Source organism: Ornithorhynchus anatinus, chromosome X1 (genome assembly GCF_004115215.2).
Source record: "Ornithorhynchus anatinus isolate Pmale09 chromosome X1, mOrnAna1.pri.v4, whole genome shotgun sequence".
Classification (NCBI taxonomy): Eukaryota; Metazoa; Chordata; class Mammalia; order Monotremata; family Ornithorhynchidae; genus Ornithorhynchus; species Ornithorhynchus anatinus.
The window spans coordinates 84,038,100-84,060,359 of record NC_041749.1 but is presented as its reverse complement, the minus strand read 5'-3'; the positions used below and the strand labels follow the sequence as shown (position 1 = coordinate 84,060,359).

Below are 22,260 nucleotides of genomic sequence, written 5' to 3'. Positions count from 1 at the left end.
GACTTCAAAAGGCTAACTAATCTGTCGGTACCTGGCCTCCAGGGATGCCTAGATTAGTCATGTTAAACGCTTATGTAGATTTTTAAAAGCTCTCCAGTCTTCCAACTGCGACACTGCAACTTCTCTAAGATAACCTGTACTGACATTTATTCACGTACGGGGTCAAAAAAGTTCTTCCTGATATCTAGCTGAACCAACTCTCTCTCTCTCTCTAATGGTCAGAGTACCCCGGTGTGGGTTTGATCTGTCCTGAGTGTAGTGGAAAGAGTTCTTTTTAGGTCTTGCAAGCTATACGTGTAGTCGCACATGCCAGTAATAACAATGATATAATTTGTTAAGCACTTATTATACACCAAGCACTACTGAGTGCTGGGGTGGTTACAAGGTAATCAGATGGGACGCAGCTCCTCTCCCACATGGGGCTCACAGTCTAATTAGGAGGGAGAACAGATATTTAACCCTTCTCCCCTCCCCCGGACACACACGTTTTACAGATGAGGAAACTGAGGCACCGAGAAGTTGAAACTTGCCCAAAGTCACCCAGCAGGCAAGTGGCAGAATCAGGAGGAGAATTCAAGTTTTTTAACTCCCAGGCCTATGATCTTTCCATTGGGCTGCACTGCTTCTCTGTTGGTTTAAGTTATGGTAGTACAATATTTATTTATTTTTATTTTCATGACTGTATTTGTTAAGCATTCACTATGTGCCAGGCACCGAATTAAGTGCTGGGGTAGATACAAGTTAATCAGGCTGGAGACGGTCCATGTCCCACCTGGGGCTCCCAGTCTTAATCCACATTTTACAGATGAGGTAGCTGAGGCACAGAGAGGTTAGGTGCTCATTCAATAGTATTTATTGAGCGCTTACTATGTGCAGAGCACTGTACTAAGCGCTTGGAATGTACAAGTCGGCAACAGATAGAGACAGTCCCTGCCCTTTGACGGGTTGTGGGCAGGGAACATATCTACCAACTCCACACAGTAAGTGCTCAATAAATTTCATCGATTGATTGATTGACTTGCATAAAGTCACCCAGCAGACAAGTGGCAGGACAGGGATTAGAATCCAGGTCCTCCGACTCCCAGGCCCCTACTCTTTCCACTAGGCCACGTTGGTTAGAATTTAGTTTGTGGTCACTATGATCCTTGGTTCTTTCTCCCATATCTGTGCCTTTCTAGTCTTTCTTCTCGCTGGAGTATTTGTTTTTTGCTCCTTAAGTGTACTGCCTTGCACTTGTTTGTCCCTATTGAATTTAATCCTGCTTTTGAACAGTTCTCTAAATGTAATAGACCACTTTATCTTTTTTTTTTTTGGGCCTTTGGGGATGTTAGTAACTCTGCCTGATTTAATAACATATCCAAACTCAATGAACGTGCTCACAGTTTTCTTTTACAAGTCGATAAAGACGTTGAACTTAATTTTCCCGTTGCAGCTCCCAAGGGGAGAGGGAGTATGCCTTCTTGCCCTTTCCTGTATTCTCTGCCGGACCTGGATTTATGCCCAATTGCAGTAGAGAATTGCTGTCTGGTTCCTCCAGTGGTCGTGGCTGTACTGCTCAAGCCACAAACCCAGTACCTCTTCTTAGTGCTTTGAGAAGCCATCAGTAGGGTGACAGAGATCATGAAACCCCTGGAAAAATTGCCAGAGGCGTTTACTCACCACCGCACATCTGAACAGTCATAATTATCATTATGGCATTTGTTAATATGGAATTTATTGACTGACTTACTATGGGTGGCATCTTCCATAGTACCTGCTGTTCTCATGAAAAGCAGCATGGCTCAGTGGAAAGAGCCTGGGGTTGGGAGCCAGAGATCATGGGTTCAAATCCCAGCTCTACCACTTGTCAGCTGTGTGACTGTGGGCAAGTCACTTTACTTCTCTGTGCCTCAGTTACCTCATCTGTAAAATGGGGATTAACTGTGAGCCTCACGTGGGACAACGTGATTACCCTGTATCTACCCCAGTGCTTAGAACAGTGCTCTGCACATAGTAAGCGCTTAACAAATACCAACATTATTATTATTATTATGATACACACAGTTCAAAGCCAAAGATGGTCATGACTAGGTGCTAGCCAGGGCAAGTGGGGTGTGGACTAGTGTCTTCATTCAATCAATCTTATTTATTGAGTGCTTACTGTGTGCAGAGCACTGTACTAAGCGCTTGGGAAAGTATAATACAGCAATAAAGAGAGATAATCCCTGCCCACAACGAACTCACAGTCTAGAGCGGGGCAGACAGACATCAGTACGGGTAAACAGGCATCAATACGCTAAGCACTGGGGTATGTACGACATAATCACACCTGAGGCTCAGAGCCAAAGGAGGAGGAAGAACAGGCATTCACGCTCCATTTTCTAAGTGAGAAAACTTTGTCCCTGAGTAACAGACTACCCCAACTTCACTCCTAATAATAAAAATGTTGGTATTTGTTAAGCACTTACTATGTGCAGAGCACTGTTCTAAGTGCTGGGGTAGATACAAGGTAATCAGGTTGTCCCATGTGAGGCTCACAGTTAATCCCCATTTTCCAGATGAGGTAACTGAGGCACAGAGAAGTGAAGTGACTTGCCCACAGTCACACAGCTGACAAGTGGCCGAGCCAGGATTCAAACCCATGACCTCTGACTCCCAAGCCTGGGCTCTTTCCATTGAGCCATGCTGCTTCTCTAGCCCTGCTCTCTCCTTCCTTCACATCCCCACCTCCAGGTTCAGAAGGTCCCAGCAAAACTCGGAGGAATTATTTGAGGACTTAAAAGTAGGGGTGCCGTGCGATCTTCGAATTGGAGCTTATTCGGGGGGAAGCTTCTAGAGTGGTAATAACATTTATCAAGCGCCCACTGTGTCTTCCTTCACTAAAATAGTAAAGCTCTGTGGGACAGGAACAGCCTGATGTATTTATCCTTTATTCAATCGTATTTATGGAGTGCTTACTTTCTGCAGAGCACTGTACTAAGCACTTGACGTGTAGCTACCTAGGGAAGCAGCATGGCCTAGAGGATAGGGCAAGGGCCTGGGAGTCAGAAGGAGCTGGGTTCTGATCCTGGCTCCGCCATCTGTCTGCTGTGTGACCTTGGACAAGTCACTTCACTTCTCTGGGCTTCAGTTACCTCGTCTGTAAAATGGGGATGAAGACTGTGAGCCCCACCTGGGACAACCTGATTACCTTGTATCTCCCCCAGCGCTTAGAACAGTGCTTGATACATAGTAAGCGCTTAACAAATACCAACATTATTATTGTCTGCTGCGTGACCTTGGGCAAGTCACTTCCCTTCTCGGGGCCTCAGTTCCCTCATCTGGAAAATGGGGCTGAAGAGCGTGAGCCCCACGGGGGACAACCTGATCACCTTGGATCCTCCCCAGCGCTTAGAACAGTGCTTTGTACATAGTAAGGGCTTAACAAATGCCAACATTATTATTATTATCAATCCGGCCCGCCCCCCTCCCCACCCCTCCCCCTTCCAGTGGTTGGCCCGTCACGCATGCGCGCCACTTGGAACCTTCCAGCAGGCGGGGAAGGAGCGAGCGGGGCGCGGGGCACTGTGGGTAGGAGACGGGCGTTGTAGACGCCATTTTGTGGGGCGGCCGAGTCATCGGCGGGGTGACCGAGCCGTGGAGCCGCGTGCATCGCTTCTCTCGGCACGGTTGGAGGTGAGTGTGGCGGGCTGAGGCCACCCCCCGCTGGTCAGAGGGTTTTCCGCCGTGGTTAACCACTCTTGGGCGGGCACCAGCCCCTACCCCGTCCTCCCTCCCGTTTCCCTCCCAAAGCCCCCGTTTAAGGAGGAAGGGGCTGCGGGAAGCGGGACGCCGCTCCTCACCTTGGCTGAGGGAATGGACTGTGACGAAGAGCCGCTCCCCCCTCCCTCCGGGCCCCTATCGGCCCTCCGAGGAGGGGCACACGTTACCCTCAGGGGCTCACCTCGCCGGGAGGCCCAGGAGGATGAATGGCCCTTGGCTTTTCCTGCCCCATTCCATAGTCCCAAGTTCATCCGAGCTCGCGAGTCCAATGGGAATCTCCCGGAAGAAGGGCTCGGTCCCCTCGGCTGCCGGCCGTTAAAAATCAACTCGACACCCCCATTTCCCCCCCCCCCCTTATTTTTGGAGACGTGTGGTGGACCTCTCCTTAAGAGGTCAGGCGGCCATTCTGCAGCCCCGCTTCGTCTCTTGCCCTGACTCTCACTCTCCGTTTCATCGAGATGATTTAATGGAATTTGCCGGGCCTGCATCTTTCTTTGGCGTCGCCTGATTCAGACCGAGCAGGTCGGTGATCTGTGAAGGCATTGGCTTCCTCGGCGGGCGAGACGGACCGTAGAAGCCATCTTCTAGTTTTAGGAGTCACTGGGAGTTGCAGTTTACGTGGTGGCGTTTTCCTTTTCGAAAAATGCGAAACAAGTGATAAGTGGCCGCAAGTGATAAGCTTCTGGGGGAAATCGCACTCAGAAAATATTCCCGGGTATTATACCAGATTTAAAAAAATTTCTTCGAAGCTCCTGGTTTTCCCCATACCCACCCCCATTTTTTTTCCCCCAGATGTGAGAGATCACTAATCTGTTGAAAAATAAAAACGTGAGCCAGGATTTCAAAATTGGCAGTCGGGTGTATACCTAGATCCCTAGGCTTGCACACTGCAAGAGGTCAACATCCGTATTTTTCTACAGCGGCTTTCTTCAGAAAATGATGTGAAAGTTTTTAGAGGAATTTTTAAATTTACGTCACAGGCCAAACCTCGAGATGCATGTAGTTTTCAAGCAGCCATTTTGCTATTATTCAGAGCCTAAGTGGAGCAGACTTGTGACTTGTATCGATTCCTCCGGTGCTGTCAAGAAAGCCTTTTTAAATTGCATCAGAATATCCAAATTCCTAGTTTGAAACATACAGATTTTCCCTTTTTTTGGTATCAGAACAAAGGCGATCCTTTTGGCCTAACTTGGTACGTGATCTTTTATGCTTTTGGTCTTGGATTCGTTATGCAACATTGTCACCTTTTTCCCTATCAGTGTAAGCAGAAATGGTTGAGTTGGGAGGGATGGATCCTTTTACCCTGATCCATTTGCAGGATCGTTGATGAAGATGGTATTTAAGACTGATCACCGATCCCCTTAAAATCCATGCTGATAAATATGCACCAACCGGTTTCTTTTATCCTCCAGATTGAAAAGTTGAATTTGTTGGAGCTGTGTGCAAGATTTAAAACAATACCATGGGTTCTGACAAGCGGTAGGTGGTCATCTGACTAATCTCAACATTTTTGCTAGTTGCATGCATGTGTTCCACCAAGCTGAAGCAGAAACATTCTTTCAAATCACATGTAGGTTTTTTTTTTAAATGAAATTCTGGCTCCTGTCACCTGACATAAATACCACCTAATTTTTTTTGAAAAAACTTTTTACAAGATGGGCAAGTCTTCAGACATAACCAGTGTTCTTATACCTTGGTTAGCACTCTTAATTGTCCCCTGAAAAGAGTGCCTAAATATCTTACATTGAATGCATAAGCTTACCAGGAAACATTCTCAAAGATTTCTCCCCTACTTGACCTAAACGGCGTAAATATATTTTACAAAGGAATGCAATATTGTTAAAGCTATTTATGAATTTATGTGATTAAATATTAATCAGCAGTCAATATACCAATAAGTTAATGAATTTAAGCAATGAAATGTTAAAATAGGTATACACAAGCTGTCACCTGAAATTTTTGCACATGTTAATTTGATAGTCATTTGAATCCAAAGACTTGGGCCCAGCAAATTTAACTACCAGAGTAAAGTGCATTCAATGTTCGTAACTCCAGTGACTGCTCAAAAAGCCTCTGTATTTCGTGCTGCGCGTGCGCGCGCTCGCTCTTCCCCCCTCCCTCCCTTTCTCTCCCCCTCCCTCTCTTTTTCCTTCCCTCTCCTTATTGCTTTCCAGCAGAGTATTGTTATACTATTTGAGGTTTGCTTCACTTCTAAGGTGACGGTGAGACTGCATATATGAATAATCCTGTAGAGAGCACCTTTTGCACACACTGTTCACAAAAATAGAAAATTCTGAAATCATATCTGCAGGAAGCTGTCCTTCCACTAATATCGCATCTCTCCCATAATATTCCCCCAACTGCCACTTCAGTACTTTCAGTAAACACTTTAGTACTCGCTTCCCCTCCTGCAGCGCTTACTTATGTTTCTTTTGTACTCTATCACCTCTCCCTGGTTAGATCGTAAGGTCCTTATGGGCAGAGATCAAGTCTACTAATTGTACTATACCCAGCCAAGCACTTAGGTGTTCAGTAAATAAAATTGATTGAGGGGTAAGTAATCAATACAGAAAGTTCCCACATAACACAAATGGTTCCTGGGAACTGCAAACAGGGTCTTAATTTCCCACAGGAGCGTTGTAGGTGAAGGAGGCTTGTTAAAGCACTCACTGGGTGCCAGACACTGTGTTAAGTGTTGGGGTAGATATAAGCTAATCATTTTAAATACAGCATGTACCACATGGGGCTTACTGTCTCTGTCTCCATTTTATAGATGAGGTAACAGGCACAAAGAAGTTAAGTGACTTACCCAAGGTCATGCAGCAGACAAGTGGCGTAGCTGGGATTAGAACCCTGGTCCTTCAAGATTGGTTCCTGAGTGCAGGCTGGATACTATTTTTACCCAAGTTACCTAGAATCCTGTACTCAATCAAGGATGAATACTGTAGCTACATAAATGTATTCATGTTATAAATAGAAATCATAAAAATCACAGGAAAAAAAAAGTACAGTATTTTACAGCGTGCATTGTGCTGACATACAAATGACCTGAAAAACCTGAGCACATTTTGAAACAAATGCAGCTTCTGGGAGTGGCCAATAATTTCCTGTTGATGAACTCTCCGTTGTAGTTCCTGAAAATCACCCAGCATCAACTAAGGCAAGTTGATGGGGAAGAGGTAAAGGGGTGAAACTCCTATCTAGCATTAATTAATTGTCTCTGTGCAATCCATTCTGACCCAGACAGGTGGAAACAAGGAGAAAGTGGGGGAAAGTCCAGAAAAGGGCTGAGAAGCCAAATATGGAGAAGTATGGCGAGAAAAGGACATTTAACATCATCGGAGCTGGCTGTCAGGGTGACACCCTGGCATCACTACGAACAAGCAGTTGTAGTCCGGGGATGGGGTTCCCCGACCCTGGGCTGCGGCAATCTGGAGGGGCCAGAGGAGACCCTGAGGTGTTCCCACTGTGACAGCTATTGCACTTAGACTGAGCGGCCTTCAGAGGCGGAAGCCTGACAGCCTGCCTGTGGGGGGGCCTTGGGTCACAGAGGGATGAAGTTGCATGGCGGGGAAGCTGAGTGGAAAGGTGGGGTGAGGTTAAAAGCCTAGTGACACTCAAAAACCTAAGATGGATAAATTCAGTGCTGTCCTGGGGTAACTCTGACTCTAAGAACACTTGAATTGGGGTGGGTGCTGCTGTTTGTATGGGGCCCATGCACGCTTAACTCCGAATGTCCGCATGCTGCTCATGATATATGTGTGGCAAAACCTGGAGTGCCATGGTGGTATTAAAATGCATAAGTGCGGTCAAAGAAAGGCTGGGAAAGAGATTACGGTAGAGCACTGCGGCACAATATAAATTGTGCCCCTTTGTAGGAAGTTAAAGGAAGGAAGAAACCGATTATGGTAAGGGAGACATGATAACCCTCCAATAGAGTTGAGAGGGGAATATTAGTAACCTTAGGAGTAGCACCATGCTGCTGTTTCCTAGGTCACAAAGTGCCGCTTCTAAGAAGAAATGGTTATGAGCCATTTTGAAATTAACCAAGAAATTTAGATAGGATTGGAGGGGGGAATATGAGGGTTAAAACTTACAGCAGCTTGTATTGAGATGTGTAACCTAGGTGTTTGCTTATCCACTTCCACCGAACCACACTGCGTTATGGGCAGGACTACCGCACACCCTCTCACCGTACCCATTATTCCATCTGAATGTTGGATCTACTCAAGGAGTTATTTAAATTTCTACGATTTGGTGGTACAAACTGATAGGAGCAGATAGCAAAAGGGAAGTTTTTTTTAAAAAAAAAAACGGAGTGAAGTAGGAGCATAGCCTAGTGGATAGAATATGGACCTGGGAGTCAGAAGGACCTGGGTTCTAATCCACGCCCCGCCTTATAATAATAATTGTATTCGTTACGCACCTACTATGTGCCACGGAAGTACTGAAGTAGATAACAGTATAATCAGGTCCCACGTGGGCTTTAGGAAGGGGGAAGAACAGGTATTAATTACATCCCCATTTTGCAGATGAGGGAGCTGAGGCCCAGATAAGTTAAGTGACCTGCCCAAGGTCACATAGGCAGGTGGCGGAGATGGAATTAGAACCCAGATCCTCTGGCTCTCAGGCCCGTGCTCTATCCACTAGGCCATGCTGCTTCTCTGCTGGTCTCTTGTCTGCTGTGTGACCTTGGGCAAGTCACTTAACTTCTGTGGGCCTTAGTTACCTCATTTGCAGTGGTCTGGATGTAGTAAGCACTCAATAAATGCAAATGATTGATTTGTAAAACGAGGTTTAAGACTGTGAGCCACATGTGGGGTCATGGACTGTCCAATCTGATTAGCTTGTTCCTACCCCAGCGCTTAGTACAGTGCCTGGCACATAGGACTTAACATATACCATTAAAAAAAACACCTTTTGGCAATCCTGTGAGTAGCGTCAATAATGATAGTGGTTTATGGAGAGGTAGAAAGTAAGAGCTTGGGGAGTCAAGGAGAGAAGAATTAGTGAAGTAAATTCTCATTTTCCCTTCCCTCCCCAAGTGTGCACACACACCTGTAAGCAAAGGGTTAAGGCGAGGGGTTAAATAGTAAGCACCGTTGCTCTCCATTTAATCATCCATTCTGTCCCTTTAGGATAAGCAGCTCCTGAGTGAAAGTAGGTGTCTAAAGAGGCTATCTTTTTCCAGGATCAAATGGATTGAAACCTTTTGTTCCCAAAGTTAATGGGGGGGGGGGACTGGATTTACTTACAACCCAAATTAGGGCAGATATGGAGACAAATTCTTTTGGCTCTGGTAAGCAAACATACCATATTTTCCATTCCCACCCTCTGGCCTGGAACACCGTCATTGGACAGGGATTGTCTCTATCTGTTGCCGAATTGTACATTCCAAGTGCTTAGTACAGTGCTCTGCACATAGTAAGCCCTCAATAAATACTATTGAATGAATATATAGCATAGGACCTAGGAGGCCTTCCCCAATTGATTTTTAGTTTTTGCACTTTAAACCCCCCTCCGACACCCACATCAGCACTTTTTTGCTACTTCCAGCCCCTCCCCCCCCCCCCATACTGCCCTTATGTATGTATCCTATGCTTCATTACTTCCTCCTGTCTATATGCAGGTGTATGTCCAGTTGTGAAAAACCACAATGCCAATATATGGTAATGTAGAGAGATGCAGCACACACTAATTGCTGATATAGCCCAGGGTCCATAAGCCCTGTCCTCCAGTACGCCCAATCTCTGCAGGGAATTGAGTTCCCTCCCTGTTCCGTTTCTCTTGCCTCCTCTTGAACAAACTGAAAGCTGGCTTCTCTGCTCTATCCGAAAGCGGTAGAGAATCGTAGCGTAGTAGAAGAGGATCCTGTCAGGATGGGGCTAAACTCCCTGCCTTTTTCCCTCTCCTGAATTCTGGGCTGCTTTCAGATGAAGTGGAGAAACCTGGTTCCTGGGGCAAAGGAGGAGGAGGTGCCTTGGCTGTTCCTTGCTAAAGCTAGAATCTTAGCTCCACTACCAGCTAGGATTTGGGGATTAAAAAGCCTTGCATTGATTTTCAGGGAAGTTTTTAATAATGATTGAAGACTGGTAAAGTTTGAAGGCATGCAGAGTCATTCCAGGGGATCATCGGTAAGAACTGAGCCTACTAAAAGGTGCTTTATGAAAAGAAAGCTACTTGTTCAACCTATATTCGGGTTTTTTTTTTTACACTAAAGTTGAAAGTGGCATGAAGCACTGTGGCCAAGTGACCATGAGTCATTTGTTTATTCAGTTGTATTTATTGAGCGTTTACTGTGTGCAGAGCACTGTACTAAGCACTTGGAAAGTACAATTCAGCAATAGAGACATTCCCTGCCCCCACTGGGCTCATAGTCTAGTGGGGGGAATACAGATATCAGTACAAGTAAACAGACAATAATATAAATAGAATTATATATATGCACACATTTATACGTAAGTGCTGTGGGGCGGGGGGAAGAGCAAAGGGAGCAAGTCGTGATGTGGAAGGGAGGGAGAGCTGAGGAAAAGCGGGGCTTATCCCGGGAAGGCCTCTTGGAGGAGGTGTGCCTGAAGTAGGGTCTTGAAGGGGGGTGAGAGGAAGAGTGATTGGCAGATTTGAGGAGGGGGTGTTCCAGGCCAGAGGTAGGACGTGGGTCAGGGGTTGGCAGCGAGACAGGCAAGATGGATGCACATTGAGAAGGTTAGCACCAGAGGAGCAGCGTGTGTGGGCTGGGATGTAGAAGGAGAGAAAGGAGATGAGGTAGGAGGGAGCAAGGTGATGGAGAGTTATAAAGCTAATAGTGAAAGGAGTTTGATAGGAAGGTGGATAGATAACCACTGGAGATTTTTGAGGAGAGGGGTGACATGCCCTGAACATTTCTGTAGAAAGACAATCCAGGCAACGGAGTGAAGTATGGACTGAAATGGGGAGAGGCAAGAGGTTGGGAGGTCAGAAAGGAGGCTGATGCAGTAATCCAGTTGTGATAGGATGAACGATTCTACTAACGTAGTGGTTTGGTTGGAGGGGAGAGGGCACATCTTGGCGCTGTGTAGACCGGCAGGATTTGGTGACATACTGGATTTGTGGGTTGAATGAGAGCAGAGAGCAGTCGGGGTTCTAATCACAGATCTGCCACTTTCCTGCTTTGTGACTATGGGCAAGTCACTTAACTTCTCTGCCTCACTTAACCTCCTCTGTCAAATGGGGATTAAATCCTCCCATTTAGGATTGTGAGCCCCTTGCGGGATGGAGACTGTGTCCAACTTAATTATCTTGTATCTACCCCAGTGCTTAGTACAGTGCCTGGTACATAGTGCTTAACAAATATTAAAAACAAATTTAAAAAAACACAGGCAGCAGAACAAGCTTCTATTTCCGCAGCTTCCTGCAAACTCAAAATCAGATTGCGACTCATTTAGTCGTGACGTTTTACCTTGAATTACCTCAGTAGAGAATACATAATGGTTTATCGAGGTTTCAAGTTACATAATATTGCATGAAAAAATTTTGTATTTTTTGCAGAGGCTCTGGAATAGATTCCAATTTATCACAGTCTATGAGAAAACATAACCACTGTTGGGAAGCGTTTTGTAAAGCTAATGGACGCCAAGGATTGTAGTCAGTATGGGTGTTTGTCCTGTGACTTCCCATGCCTGGGTTTCCACTTCCAAAAGTGGTACTTCAAATCCGAGACCATCTTGCATGTCAACTGGGCCTCTCCCCCAGTGCCTTGCTTGGTTTTACTGTGTTACTATTGAAGCAGGTTCGAAGGAGCCAAACTGCTTGGGCTGGTGCTTAAAATACGGTCATGAGATTGAGTGACTTGCTGGGGGAGCTGTACGAAAGACTCTTCGGCTGCCTGCAGTGTGGGCTTCACTGGTCACAGGGCATATTTTGGCCCTATTTAGTGGAAATTATTTTGTCACCTGTGAGAAACCCTTGAAAGTGGGATTTGTTTTGCCCATCATCGTTCTGGAAAATTAATAGACTAGATTAGTAGACTAGTAGATTAGATTAGTAGACTAGATAGAAGACTGCTGAAAAAGGAAGTCGAAAGAAGCAAATGGCTGAGTTCTGGAGTTTGGGCATCTTTTTAAAAGGTATTTTATTATTGTTGTTATAATAGTGATAGGATTAAGCATAAACGGGACGCAAAGCACTGTACTAAGCCCTGGGAAAGAATACACGGGTGACAGTTAAGCATGGTCCCTGGCCCTCAGGTAGCTCACAATCTAAAAATAAAGGGGAAATAGGGACTGGTGACAGACACATAAGGATAAAGCAATAAGAACACAGGAGCAACATAAAAGATGACAGACAGGGATAAATACAAAACAGAAAGGCAAAGGGCACCATGGCTAGAAGAGCAGTTTTGTGCTTTTCTCAGCCTAGAGTCCAGCAGCCACAGTTACGACCTTCCAGTGGTCTAAATTGTTTGGAGGTGGGTTGGGGCAAGGCAAATTGGGGTCCCAGGGTGAGGAATGGGGTGGGCGACAAGGGTTAAACCCTTATGTGCCTGGGTAGATGCAAGATAATCAGACCAGGCTCTATCTCACAACGGGGTGAGGGAGAGTAGGGGTCTCATACCCGTTTTACAGATGTTGAAAACGAGGTCCAGAGGTTGAGACTGGGGCAAGGTTGTGCATCAGGCCAGTGGTAGATCTGGCTTTAAAACCTCGGTATCCCATCTTCCTGTCTCATACTAGGTCGTATTTCCTTGGGGGAAAATTACCCAGAAACGACAAGTGTAGAATGGATGTTCTATCGACCTAGGACATGAAAAGCATTCGTTGTTCTTATTGCTTCTGTTAATGGCTTGCTCTGTCAAATTTGACAAATTGCTTCTAATCTATAAGTGTACTTTTGTAAAATTGGTCCAGTTGTTGTATTCTGAAACCTAATTGACCCTGGATTTAAAGAGATCGTAGAAAATCCTTTGCTTCAGAATGGAAAAGTAATTATGTGAAAATCATACCGAACATTTTCATGTTTCAAAATTGCTTTGGCATAGTAAAATAGAGGAGTGGAAAATGGATTTGTGAAGAAAGGTTAAAAGAATTGGGATTGTTTAGACTAAAGAAGAGAAAGCCATGAGGGACATGGAGGAATGAATATTGACCATTTGTTCTCAAGGTAGGTTGCACGTGAGGAATTTAATAGGGTGGTGGCGTACAGGATTAGGCTAAAAAGAAGGGCTGGGTAGACTTCATCCTTGGAGAATTTTAAGCAAAAGACGACCACCATCTTCTGAGTCTATTGTTCTTAAAAGATACGACGATTATACATTTTTATCATGCCAATCACTTGGCTAGTTTCATTGTTCTCATAAAAGCTTGTCTTGCTCTTTTCTGTGCTTTCATCACGCTCGTTCCCCACACCCCTTTCCCTCGACCCTCCCCCCAAAGTACCCGCTTCCAAACAGCCTGATAGGGAGTGCCCCACTCCTGAGCAGGAGGAGGGGCATGCCCAAACCCCCCCCCCCCCCCCCCCCCGAAGAGAAGGAGACTTTCCTACCCATTCACTTAATTTCTTTCCATCCCTCCCTTTTCCTTTCAGCACTGGAAGCTGTTGTAGAGGCCAGATTCTCACACCACCTTCTCTCTGCAGCCTCCATGGGGTCTGGCGCCTGGCACGTTGACAGTCTCAACCTAGAGGAGGAGGGTGGGATAGGGGAGTGGCTGCTGCAACCCTAGCTAGCCTAGGCAAACTCCTTTTGCAGACAGTGCACTTTGTAAGCCCCCACCAAGGGAGGGGGTGAGGGGAGGCTTTTATTTTCTTCATAGTGTTTAAGTGCTTGCTATGTGCCAGGCACTGTATTGCGCACTGGGCTAGATAGAGGTTAATCAGTTTGGACACAGTCCCTGTCCCACATAGGGCTCACAGTCTTAATCCCCATTTTACAGATGAGGTGACGGAAGCACAGAAAAGTTGTGACTTGCCCAGGTCACCCAGCAGATGAGTGGCACAGCTGGGGTTAGAACCCAGATCCTTCTGACTCCCAGGCCCGGGCTCTACCCGTTAAGCCGTGTTGGAGTGATAGGAAGGCTGAAAGGGGTCTGAAGGTTGATGAGGTACCCAGTGTTGGCATTACGGTTTCCCCAGGAAGGGAGAATGAATTTCTGCCGGTTTTGGATCATTTCTCTAAATTGAGCAGACCACCTGGAATATTATTTCTGCCTTTAAGGGAGTCAGCAGCCCTGTATGATTAAATGTCGTATCCAAACTTAATGAGCATACTCAATTTATATTTCCAAGTCATTGATAAAGATATTGAACTTAACTTTCCCCATTGTAGCTCCCGGGGGAGAAGCAATACAGTCTCTGCTCTTTCCTGAGTCCTTGCTGAACTGGATTCATGCTTAGCTCCAGCAGAGAATCACTGTCTGGCTGTTACAGCCAACACAGCTGACCTGCCTCCTAACTCCAAGCCCAGCACCAAAGGGAGATTGTTGGGGATGGGAGGGCGGAGTAGCCACTGCTTGTAACCTTTAAAATACGTCGTCGTCCGAGTGCAAGTTTGGAGTGTAATTATTTCACAGAACTTGGTAAATTTGGCCATTAATATCAGTAATGTATATCTCCCTAGTACTAGTAGTAATATTTATTGAGCCCCTACTGAATGAAATGCACAGAACTAAGCACCTGGGAAGTACATTAGAAGCACTCGACACGTTCCCTGTTTACAAGGAGCTTATACTCTGTGGTGGGGCGGGGAACAGAAGCGTGTTTTCACTAGGAGTGGAATCGGAATGAATAGATCTAATCCTGATGGGCACAGATGAATAAATGGCTGGAGGATTGATAAGATTCAGGGCATACTGATAATGAGTTGGATAAGTGTTGGAGGAGGTGGGATTTTAGAGGGGTGATGAAGGTGGAATGGGGTGAATAGGGGATCTGAGGAAGTTATAAGCACAACCTAGAACTAGGAGGTGGGCCTGGGAGGAGGGAAGAGTGTAAGGAGGGGCATAGGAGGAGAGGAGAGTCTAAATAAAGGTGGAAGGAGCTGGTGGGTAGCCTTAGAATCACTGGTAAGGGAGTCTTGATGCAAAGGGAGATGGGAGATTTAAGGAGAAGATGTGTTAGGCCAAAGCTGTTTAGTGGAGTCACTGGAAAAAAATGCCTCTAAAACTTGAGCGAGACTAATGGAGCGCCTGCTCTTCTAGGTTGGTAAGGGTAGCCCTGAGCTCACCTACCCTGATACCTCAAAGATGATCCCGTCCACCACTGAGAGTTGGAAGTGAGGAAGTAGCACTGTATGAATATTACCTACACTCTGTGCTTTGTGGCATCATGTCATTTACGTCATTAGTGACATGTATTAAGTTCTTTTGGTGTGTAGAGCACTTAGGTCATGGGTTCTAATCCCGGCTCTGCCACTTGTCTGTGACCTTGGGCAAGTCATTTCACTTCTCTGTGCCTCAGTTACCTCATCTGGAAAATGGGGATTGAAACTGAGAGCCCCATGTGGGACATGGATTGTGTCCAACCCAATTTCCTTGAACCCACCTCAGTGCTTAGTACAGTGCCTGGCACATTGTAAGCTCATCATAAATATCATTATTATTATTCTTATTAAGCATTAGGCAAAACACACGATAACTAATTGAACACGATTCCTGTCTTACAAAGGTTTTCCAGGTAAGTCGGGGAGGAGAGATACATAAGCAGAATTAGAATGTATTGCAAGCAACAATAAGAGCAAATAAAAATTCAACGTATCAAAATGGCAATATTAAAGTATATAAACGAGTACTTGGAGGAGCAGCCCTTGGGTTTCTCTCTGCTGCAGGCCAACAGTCTGGCTATAAATTGCTGAAAACCTTCCCAACATTGTGAAAGTTGGGATGGTCAGCTTGGTTACTGCAAGTTTGGGCCTGTGGGGGCGGGGAAGGGTTGGAGTTAGGTAGCTGGAGTCCCTGGTGGTGGCATGTAGGTCCCAGGTTCAAGCCACACTCCTGTCCTGCAGGGGGATAAGCTTGACTATGATGCCTGTGTGAAGCTGGGAGTCAGTCAAGAGCTATATGAACTTATGGAATAGCTTGCTGTTATGCCAGGACAGTAGGGGAATCAAACAATCAATTTATGAAGTGCTTATTGTGTGCAGAGCACCGTACCAACCACACAGGAGAGTGCAATATTAGAAGCAGCATGGCCTAGTGGACAGAGCACAGGCCTGGGAGGCAGAAGGACCTGGGTTCTAATTCCGGCTCCACCCGTGTCTGCTGCGTGACCTTAGGCAAGTCACGTAACTTCTGTACCTCAGTTACCTCATCTGTAAAATGGGGATTGTGTCAGCCCCATGTGGTACAGGGCCTGTGTTCAACCTGATTATCTTGTATCTAACCCTGCAGTGCATTTAATGCAGTGCCCTGTACATAGTAAGCACATAATAAATATGGTTCAGTAAATGAATACAGTGTGTGGCACATAGTAAGCATTTAACAAATACCATTAAAATACAGTATTTGATATATATCAGAGTTGGTACACATGTTCCTGGCCCACAAGGAGCTTACAGTCTCGAGGGGATGTATCCTGAAGTGCGGCTTCTCTCCTTCCAGGACTCCTGTCCTATCCAACCTTGATTACTGCATCAATCTTCTTGCTGATCTCCCTGCCTCCTGTCTCTCACCACTCCAGTCCATACTTCACTCTGCTGCCCAGATCATTTTTCTACAAAACCACTGTCTGTTTCCCCACCCCTCAAGAACCTCCAGTGACTGTTCATCCACCTCCATGTCGGACAGAAACTTCTTTCCTCCAGTTTTAAAGTACTCAATCCCTTTCCCCCCTTCCTATCTTACCCTACTGGTTTACTGTAACAACCCAGCCCACTCACTTTGCTCCTCTAATGCCAACCTATTCACTGTAACTCTGTCTCATCTAACTCACCGCTGACCACTTGTCCACATCCTGCCTCTGCCTGGAACCCCCTCCCCCTTCATATCTGGCAGGTGATCACTCTCTCCACTTTCAGAGCCTCATTTCCAAGAGACCTTCCCCAATTGGCCCTCAATTCCTCTATTCTCTCCCTTTGTCCTCCTGGCACTTGAATTTGCATAGTTGTGTACATAACTAATTATGTTAATTTCTGTCTCCCACCCTCTGCTGTTAGCTTATGAACAAGGAACATGTCTGCCAACATTGTTACATTGTACTCTCCCAAGTGCTTAGTACAGTCCTCTGCACACAGTAAGCACTCAATAAGTGCCATTAATTGATCTGAGCCAACCTTGAACATTTCTACTCTGCTACGGAGGCCAGTCCTGACACTTTGGGCACTAAGATTCAGTGAATAGCTTAGCCAGTGTCAACCATTGAGGTGAGGTAGCCAGAAAGGAGCACAAGTAAAATTTAGGGTGGGCAATTTAAAAATCTTTTAAACATCTTGCCAAGGCCTGCTTTAGTACATATACTTGAGTTAAAGATGTGTTTGAATTTCCTCATGGAAATGATAAAGCATGGTAGCTCTTCTGATGTAAGTGGGAAAATTAAGCTTCATAGTGGCATGCTAATCTTATGTCATTCAATCATAAGTGCTTGGGAGAGTACAATACAGTAAGGTTACTGGACACATTCCCCTCATATATGCACAAATAAGCTCCCAGAAATGAGGCTGATGAATAGACTTTAAGCTTGTGGGCAGGGTATATGTTTATTAATTCCATTGTATTGTATTCTCCCAAGTGCTTAGTACAGTAATCTGCACATAGTAAGTGCTCAGTAAATCCCATTGATTGAATAGTGAGCAAAATGGCAAAAAAAGTTAAATGGATAATTCTAGGCAATTCTTATTTTTATTTGCTCTGGATTATTAATTGCAGGTAAACTCAAATCAGTACGGTAAACTCAGTTATTTCAGGCTGGTTCATCCATGTTGCTGTTGATCTGTGCCCTTCACACTGCAAAGATTTTTTGGCAGGGCATAAATCATGTGCTCTGGGATCAAGGTAGCCTGGGGTAGGGCATTCATTTTGTGAGCTAGTGGAGTTTGTGAAACGTTTTGTAAATGTTGATCAATAAATTCTTTCTTTTAAGCATGAGTGGTACTTATCCTCTTAGGTCTTTCAAAAACTCCTGTCCAAGAAAGTAGACAGTTAACACCTGAATTGAGGATGATAGGAACCTGAATCCCTGGTGGTCTTTCCATTTTGAAGAGTGGTTGTCTTGAGAAACTAAAATGGCTGATGCCTAGTGAAAGTCATATGGCAGTGTAAACTTATCCTCAAAATGCAATAGCCTTTAATCTAAATAAACATTTTCCTTTGCAGAGTGAGCAGAACAGAGCGTAGTGGGAGATATGGTTCCATCATTGATAGGGATGATCGTGATGAGCGAGAATCCCGAAGCAGACGGAGGGATTCAGATTACAAGAGATCTAGTGATGATCGTAGGAGTGACAGATACGATGACTACAGGGATTATGACAGTCCAGAGGTAAGTGAATGAGACCTGAATTTAGTTCTGTGAATGAGGTTTACATTCCACCATGGAATTTGAAAGTCATCTTTTATTTTTATAATCCAGATACTAATAAGAAAATGGAAGCAAAAATAAGCTGTGCCGCTGACACCTCAAACTATAAATATTGCCAAAACAGAACTCCTTATCTTCCCACCCAAACCCAGTCCTCCTTTTTCCCATCACTGCAGAAAATAACACTGTCCACCCTATATCACAAGCCTGTATGTAACCTTGGTGTTGTCTTTGACTTGTCTCTCATTTGACCCACATATTCAGTCTGTCACCAGATCCTGTTGGTTCTACCTTCACAACATCACTAAAATCTGCCCTTTCCTCCATCCAAACTGCTATTCTGCTGAGCCAGGCCCTTAGCCTAGCTCTCCTTGATTTCTGCATCTGCCTCTCCTATCTCTCCTCACTCTAGTCATTACTTCATTCTGCTGCCTGGATCATTTTTCTATAAAAAAAAGTTCAGTCCTTACACATCATCATTAAGAACATCGAGTGGTTGCCCATCCAACTCCACATCAAAGAGCAATTCCTCATCATTGGCTTTAAAGCAGTCAATCAGGTTGCCCCTTCCTACCTTACCTCACTGATCTGCTACAGTCCAGCCCACCCACTTTGTTCCTCGAGTACCAGCTTGCTCACCGTGGTCCAATCTCATCTATTTCGCTGTTGGGTCCCTTTCCCACATCCTCCCTCTGGTCTGGAACTCCCTCCCCCTCCACGTATGCCAGACCACCATTCTCCCCACCTTCAGATCATTATTAAGGTCACATTCATTCATTCAATCAATCGTATTGAGTGCTTACTATGTGCAAAGCATCTCCTCCGGGAGGCCTTTGATGATGATGATATTTCTTAAGCGCTTACTATGTGTCAAACACTGTTCTAAGTGCTGGGGGAGAGACAAGCTCATCAGGTTGGATGCAGTCCAAGTCCTTTTCCCTAGTAAGCCCTCTTTTCCCCGGCTCCCTCGCCTTTTGTCATCTGTGCACTTGGGTCTGTGCCCTTTGGGCATTTGATATTTGCCCCAACCTCAGTCCCATGGCATGCATATCTATAAAATATATATTATAAATTAATGTCTGCCTCCTCTTCTAGACTGTAAGCTCATTGTGAGCAGGGAGCGTGTCTACCAACTCAGTACCGTTGATGATGATGATGAAATTAATTTCAAATGCCCTGTAAGAAAAATCTAATGTGAAGCAACTGATTCGTGGCATTCAGTAGAATCTAATTTTTTGTTGCTGTACTTTTTCCCATTGCAGTTACTAACATCACCATCCATCCCATCTCCTGAAGTCTGCAACCTTAAGCATTGTCTTTGACTTCCCCCTCTCGTATTCAGTCTGTCATCAAATCCCGTCATTCTTCCCCAATTTTTCCAGAATCCATATTTTCCTTTCCATCCAAGTTGTCACCATGCTGGTCCAGGCACTTGTCCTGTCCTGACCACTCTGTTAGCCTCCTCACTGGTCTTCCTACCTCAACTCTCTCCCTTCTCCCGTCAGTACTTCACTCTGGTGCCTGGATCATTTCTGAAATGTTCTGCATGTCTCCCCGTGCCTCAACAATCTACAATGATTACAAATTCATAGATTGAGAGCTCTTTTAGGAGCAGGGTCCAGGTCTAATTCCTGTGCATTTTCCCAGTGCTTAGTACAGTGCTTTGCACAAACAGCACGTGATACCTTTAGTAGTACATTCCTGTCCACATCGAGCAGAAACTCCTGACCACTGGCTTTAACACTCAGCTCTCTCCCGACTTACCCACTCTCTTCTCCCCCTACACTTTAGCTCCCTCTCTTCATTCTCGTCAAACTAACCTACTCACTGTGCCTCATTCTCATCTCTCCCGTCACCGACTTGTTGCTCACGTACCACCCGCTACATCTGCCAGATCCCAGTTTACCCCATCTTCAGAGCCCTTCTGAAATCACTTGCTTTAGGAAACCCATCGTGATTAATTCATTGCCCCCTTCGTTCCAGGTTGTAGCCCCTCGACTACCATGTCAGCACCAATTACACACTTACAGTCACCCGGGGCCCTCTTATACAAATCGACTTGCCAATCCTACTCTTTAAGCACCAACTCCTGTTGTATCCCTTTCTTCCTCTTATCCGTAAATTATTTCAACGTCTGGGTTTTCCACTAAATTGTAAGGTCTTTGAGACTAGGGCTCGTATCTGCTAACTCTGTTGTATTCTCCCAGGCGCTTAGTACAGTGTTTGCAGATGGGCAATAAAATGCTACCGAATGGTTAATTGGAATTATTTTCCAAAGTACTGTTTTGATTCACTGTTTAAACCCTATATTCTTACATGTATTAATTTTCCCAAGTGTGTTTGTATTAAGCTACTGAATTGCAAATTTGCTGCTAGAATAATTTATTGGGCTGTGAACTATACATGGCCATTGGCAGTTAAATCCCCCTCCTGCTTCTCTAAAGTGTGTTCATTTCATTCTTTGAAGCATCCCTGCTGTTTAGGCATCAAGGAAGAGAAATACCTTCAAGTGGCTTAATATAATCTGTAGTTGAGCCTCATTTTAGATCCCTTCTTGCTGATCAGGTGGGGTTGGGTTGTATTTATCCTAGTTGCTACTGTGTACTCTGATCTTATGCTTTCAAGTTGAAACCCCTTCCTTTGTGTGCTCAGAATACTTTCCTGAAAAAGCTCCCTGAACCTGGGCTGTTGAGGATCATTGAGTATTGCCAATGAGGAAATGTGTTCTTAACGGTTATTCTGCAGGGAACGGGGGATTGTACCCTCTTCCTCTACCTGCTCTGGCTGCTACAGAAAAGAAAAGAGTACATTAAAATACAAGACATGCCATTACTGGGTCAAGCTTGTTGTCCGTGAAGCCTCTTGTCTTTGACGGTGGCCACGGGACACTTGGAAGAACCCTGAGGTGGCTGTCCTCTTCAACATCTAAATGTTTAGGGATGGACCATCTAGCATTAACTTTTCCCTCTACATTCTTAGCTTTCCATTTAGTTACCTTTTAGGAACTTTTCGATCAGTCAGTCAATCAGTGGTATTCAGTGGAGCCCTTACTGTGTGCAAAGCACTGGACTCAAAGCACTTGGGAGAGTTGGTAGACATGATCCCTGTCCTCAAGGAGCTTTCAGTCGAGTGGGTAAGCAGCCATCTGTGAACTGATCCAATCTGAACCGTAAGATCCAAGTACAAATTTATGTTAACCCTCTAGCCACAGGCTTGGTGACACATTCAAAGAATTCTGGTTTATTAGTGACCCACGGTTTTCCCTTACAGAAGCCTTGCTGTCTTTTCTCCCAACAGGTAGCGTTTGTCAAATTGCTTATTGAGCCTAAACTTAGTTATAGGTCCTACTCTTTTGGCCAGGTGGCAAAAGTATAATCCCCAGGATTACTTATGAACCCTTATAGATAGTGTTCCATTGATATTCCATCAGTTCTTTGGTGTGGTGACTTCCTGAGGATGGGTTTGGAGTTCTTGGTTGCCAGCTGGTCCCAGTGACTTGTTCCCAATCAATTAATTCAATATGATCTAACCCATTATGTGTCACTGCCGTAATTTGATCCAATTCCATAGCCATTTCTGGTTTCAAAACCAACTGAAGTGGGCTAACGCTAACGTCTTAGTGAGGACCAGATGATCCTCTTGACTATCTTTGCAGCAGTATCACTTGCCCCCTCTGCCATTAGCTAGAGCTGCAAGGAAGAATGGAGACTATGGGCCTCCTAGTTGGTATATTTCCTGATCCTGTCCTTTTCAGAAGCCCAGCATTTGAAAACCAAGACTCTTCTGTCATCTTGTAATGTCTCGTGCTCTTTTCAAAAGCCTAACGGTTTGCCCCAAGGCCTCCGTTGGAATTACATATCAAAAGTGATGCACTGCATTCTTTTCTCTGCTTTGGAGCGAGAGATGCACCTCTGAAATAATTTGAAGCTGATTTTAATGGCATCTGGTTTTCATTCTTACCCAGAGGGAGCGCGAGAGAAGAAATAGCGACAGATCAGAAGACGGTTATCATTCTGATGGAGACTACGGAGAGCA

General features: G+C 45.1%; 1 protein-coding gene across 3 annotated transcripts in view; it reads left to right on the top strand.

Annotated features, from left to right (window-relative positions):
• Positions 1–3,542: 3,542 nt before the first annotated feature.
• RBM5 (RNA binding motif protein 5) overlaps positions 3,543–22,260 on the top strand; it is a 41,235-nt gene continuing 22,517 nt past the window's right edge. The window contains exons 1-4 of one of the 3 annotated variants that reach the window (XM_029050166.2): positions 3,543–3,654; positions 5,154–5,220; positions 18,021–18,186; positions 22,190–22,260. The exon at positions 22,190–22,260 is cut by the window's right edge and continues 85 nt beyond it. In XM_029050166.2, the coding sequence (XP_028905999.1) occupies positions 5,204–5,220; positions 18,021–18,186; positions 22,190–22,260 (254 nt within the window). In that variant the 5' untranslated portion in view covers positions 3,543–3,654; positions 5,154–5,203. Of the gene's footprint in view, positions 3,655–4,129; positions 4,264–5,153; positions 5,221–18,020; positions 18,187–22,189 lie in introns of those variants that run through there. The other 2 variants (XM_029050164.2, XM_029050165.2) reach the window with 2 other exon arrangements.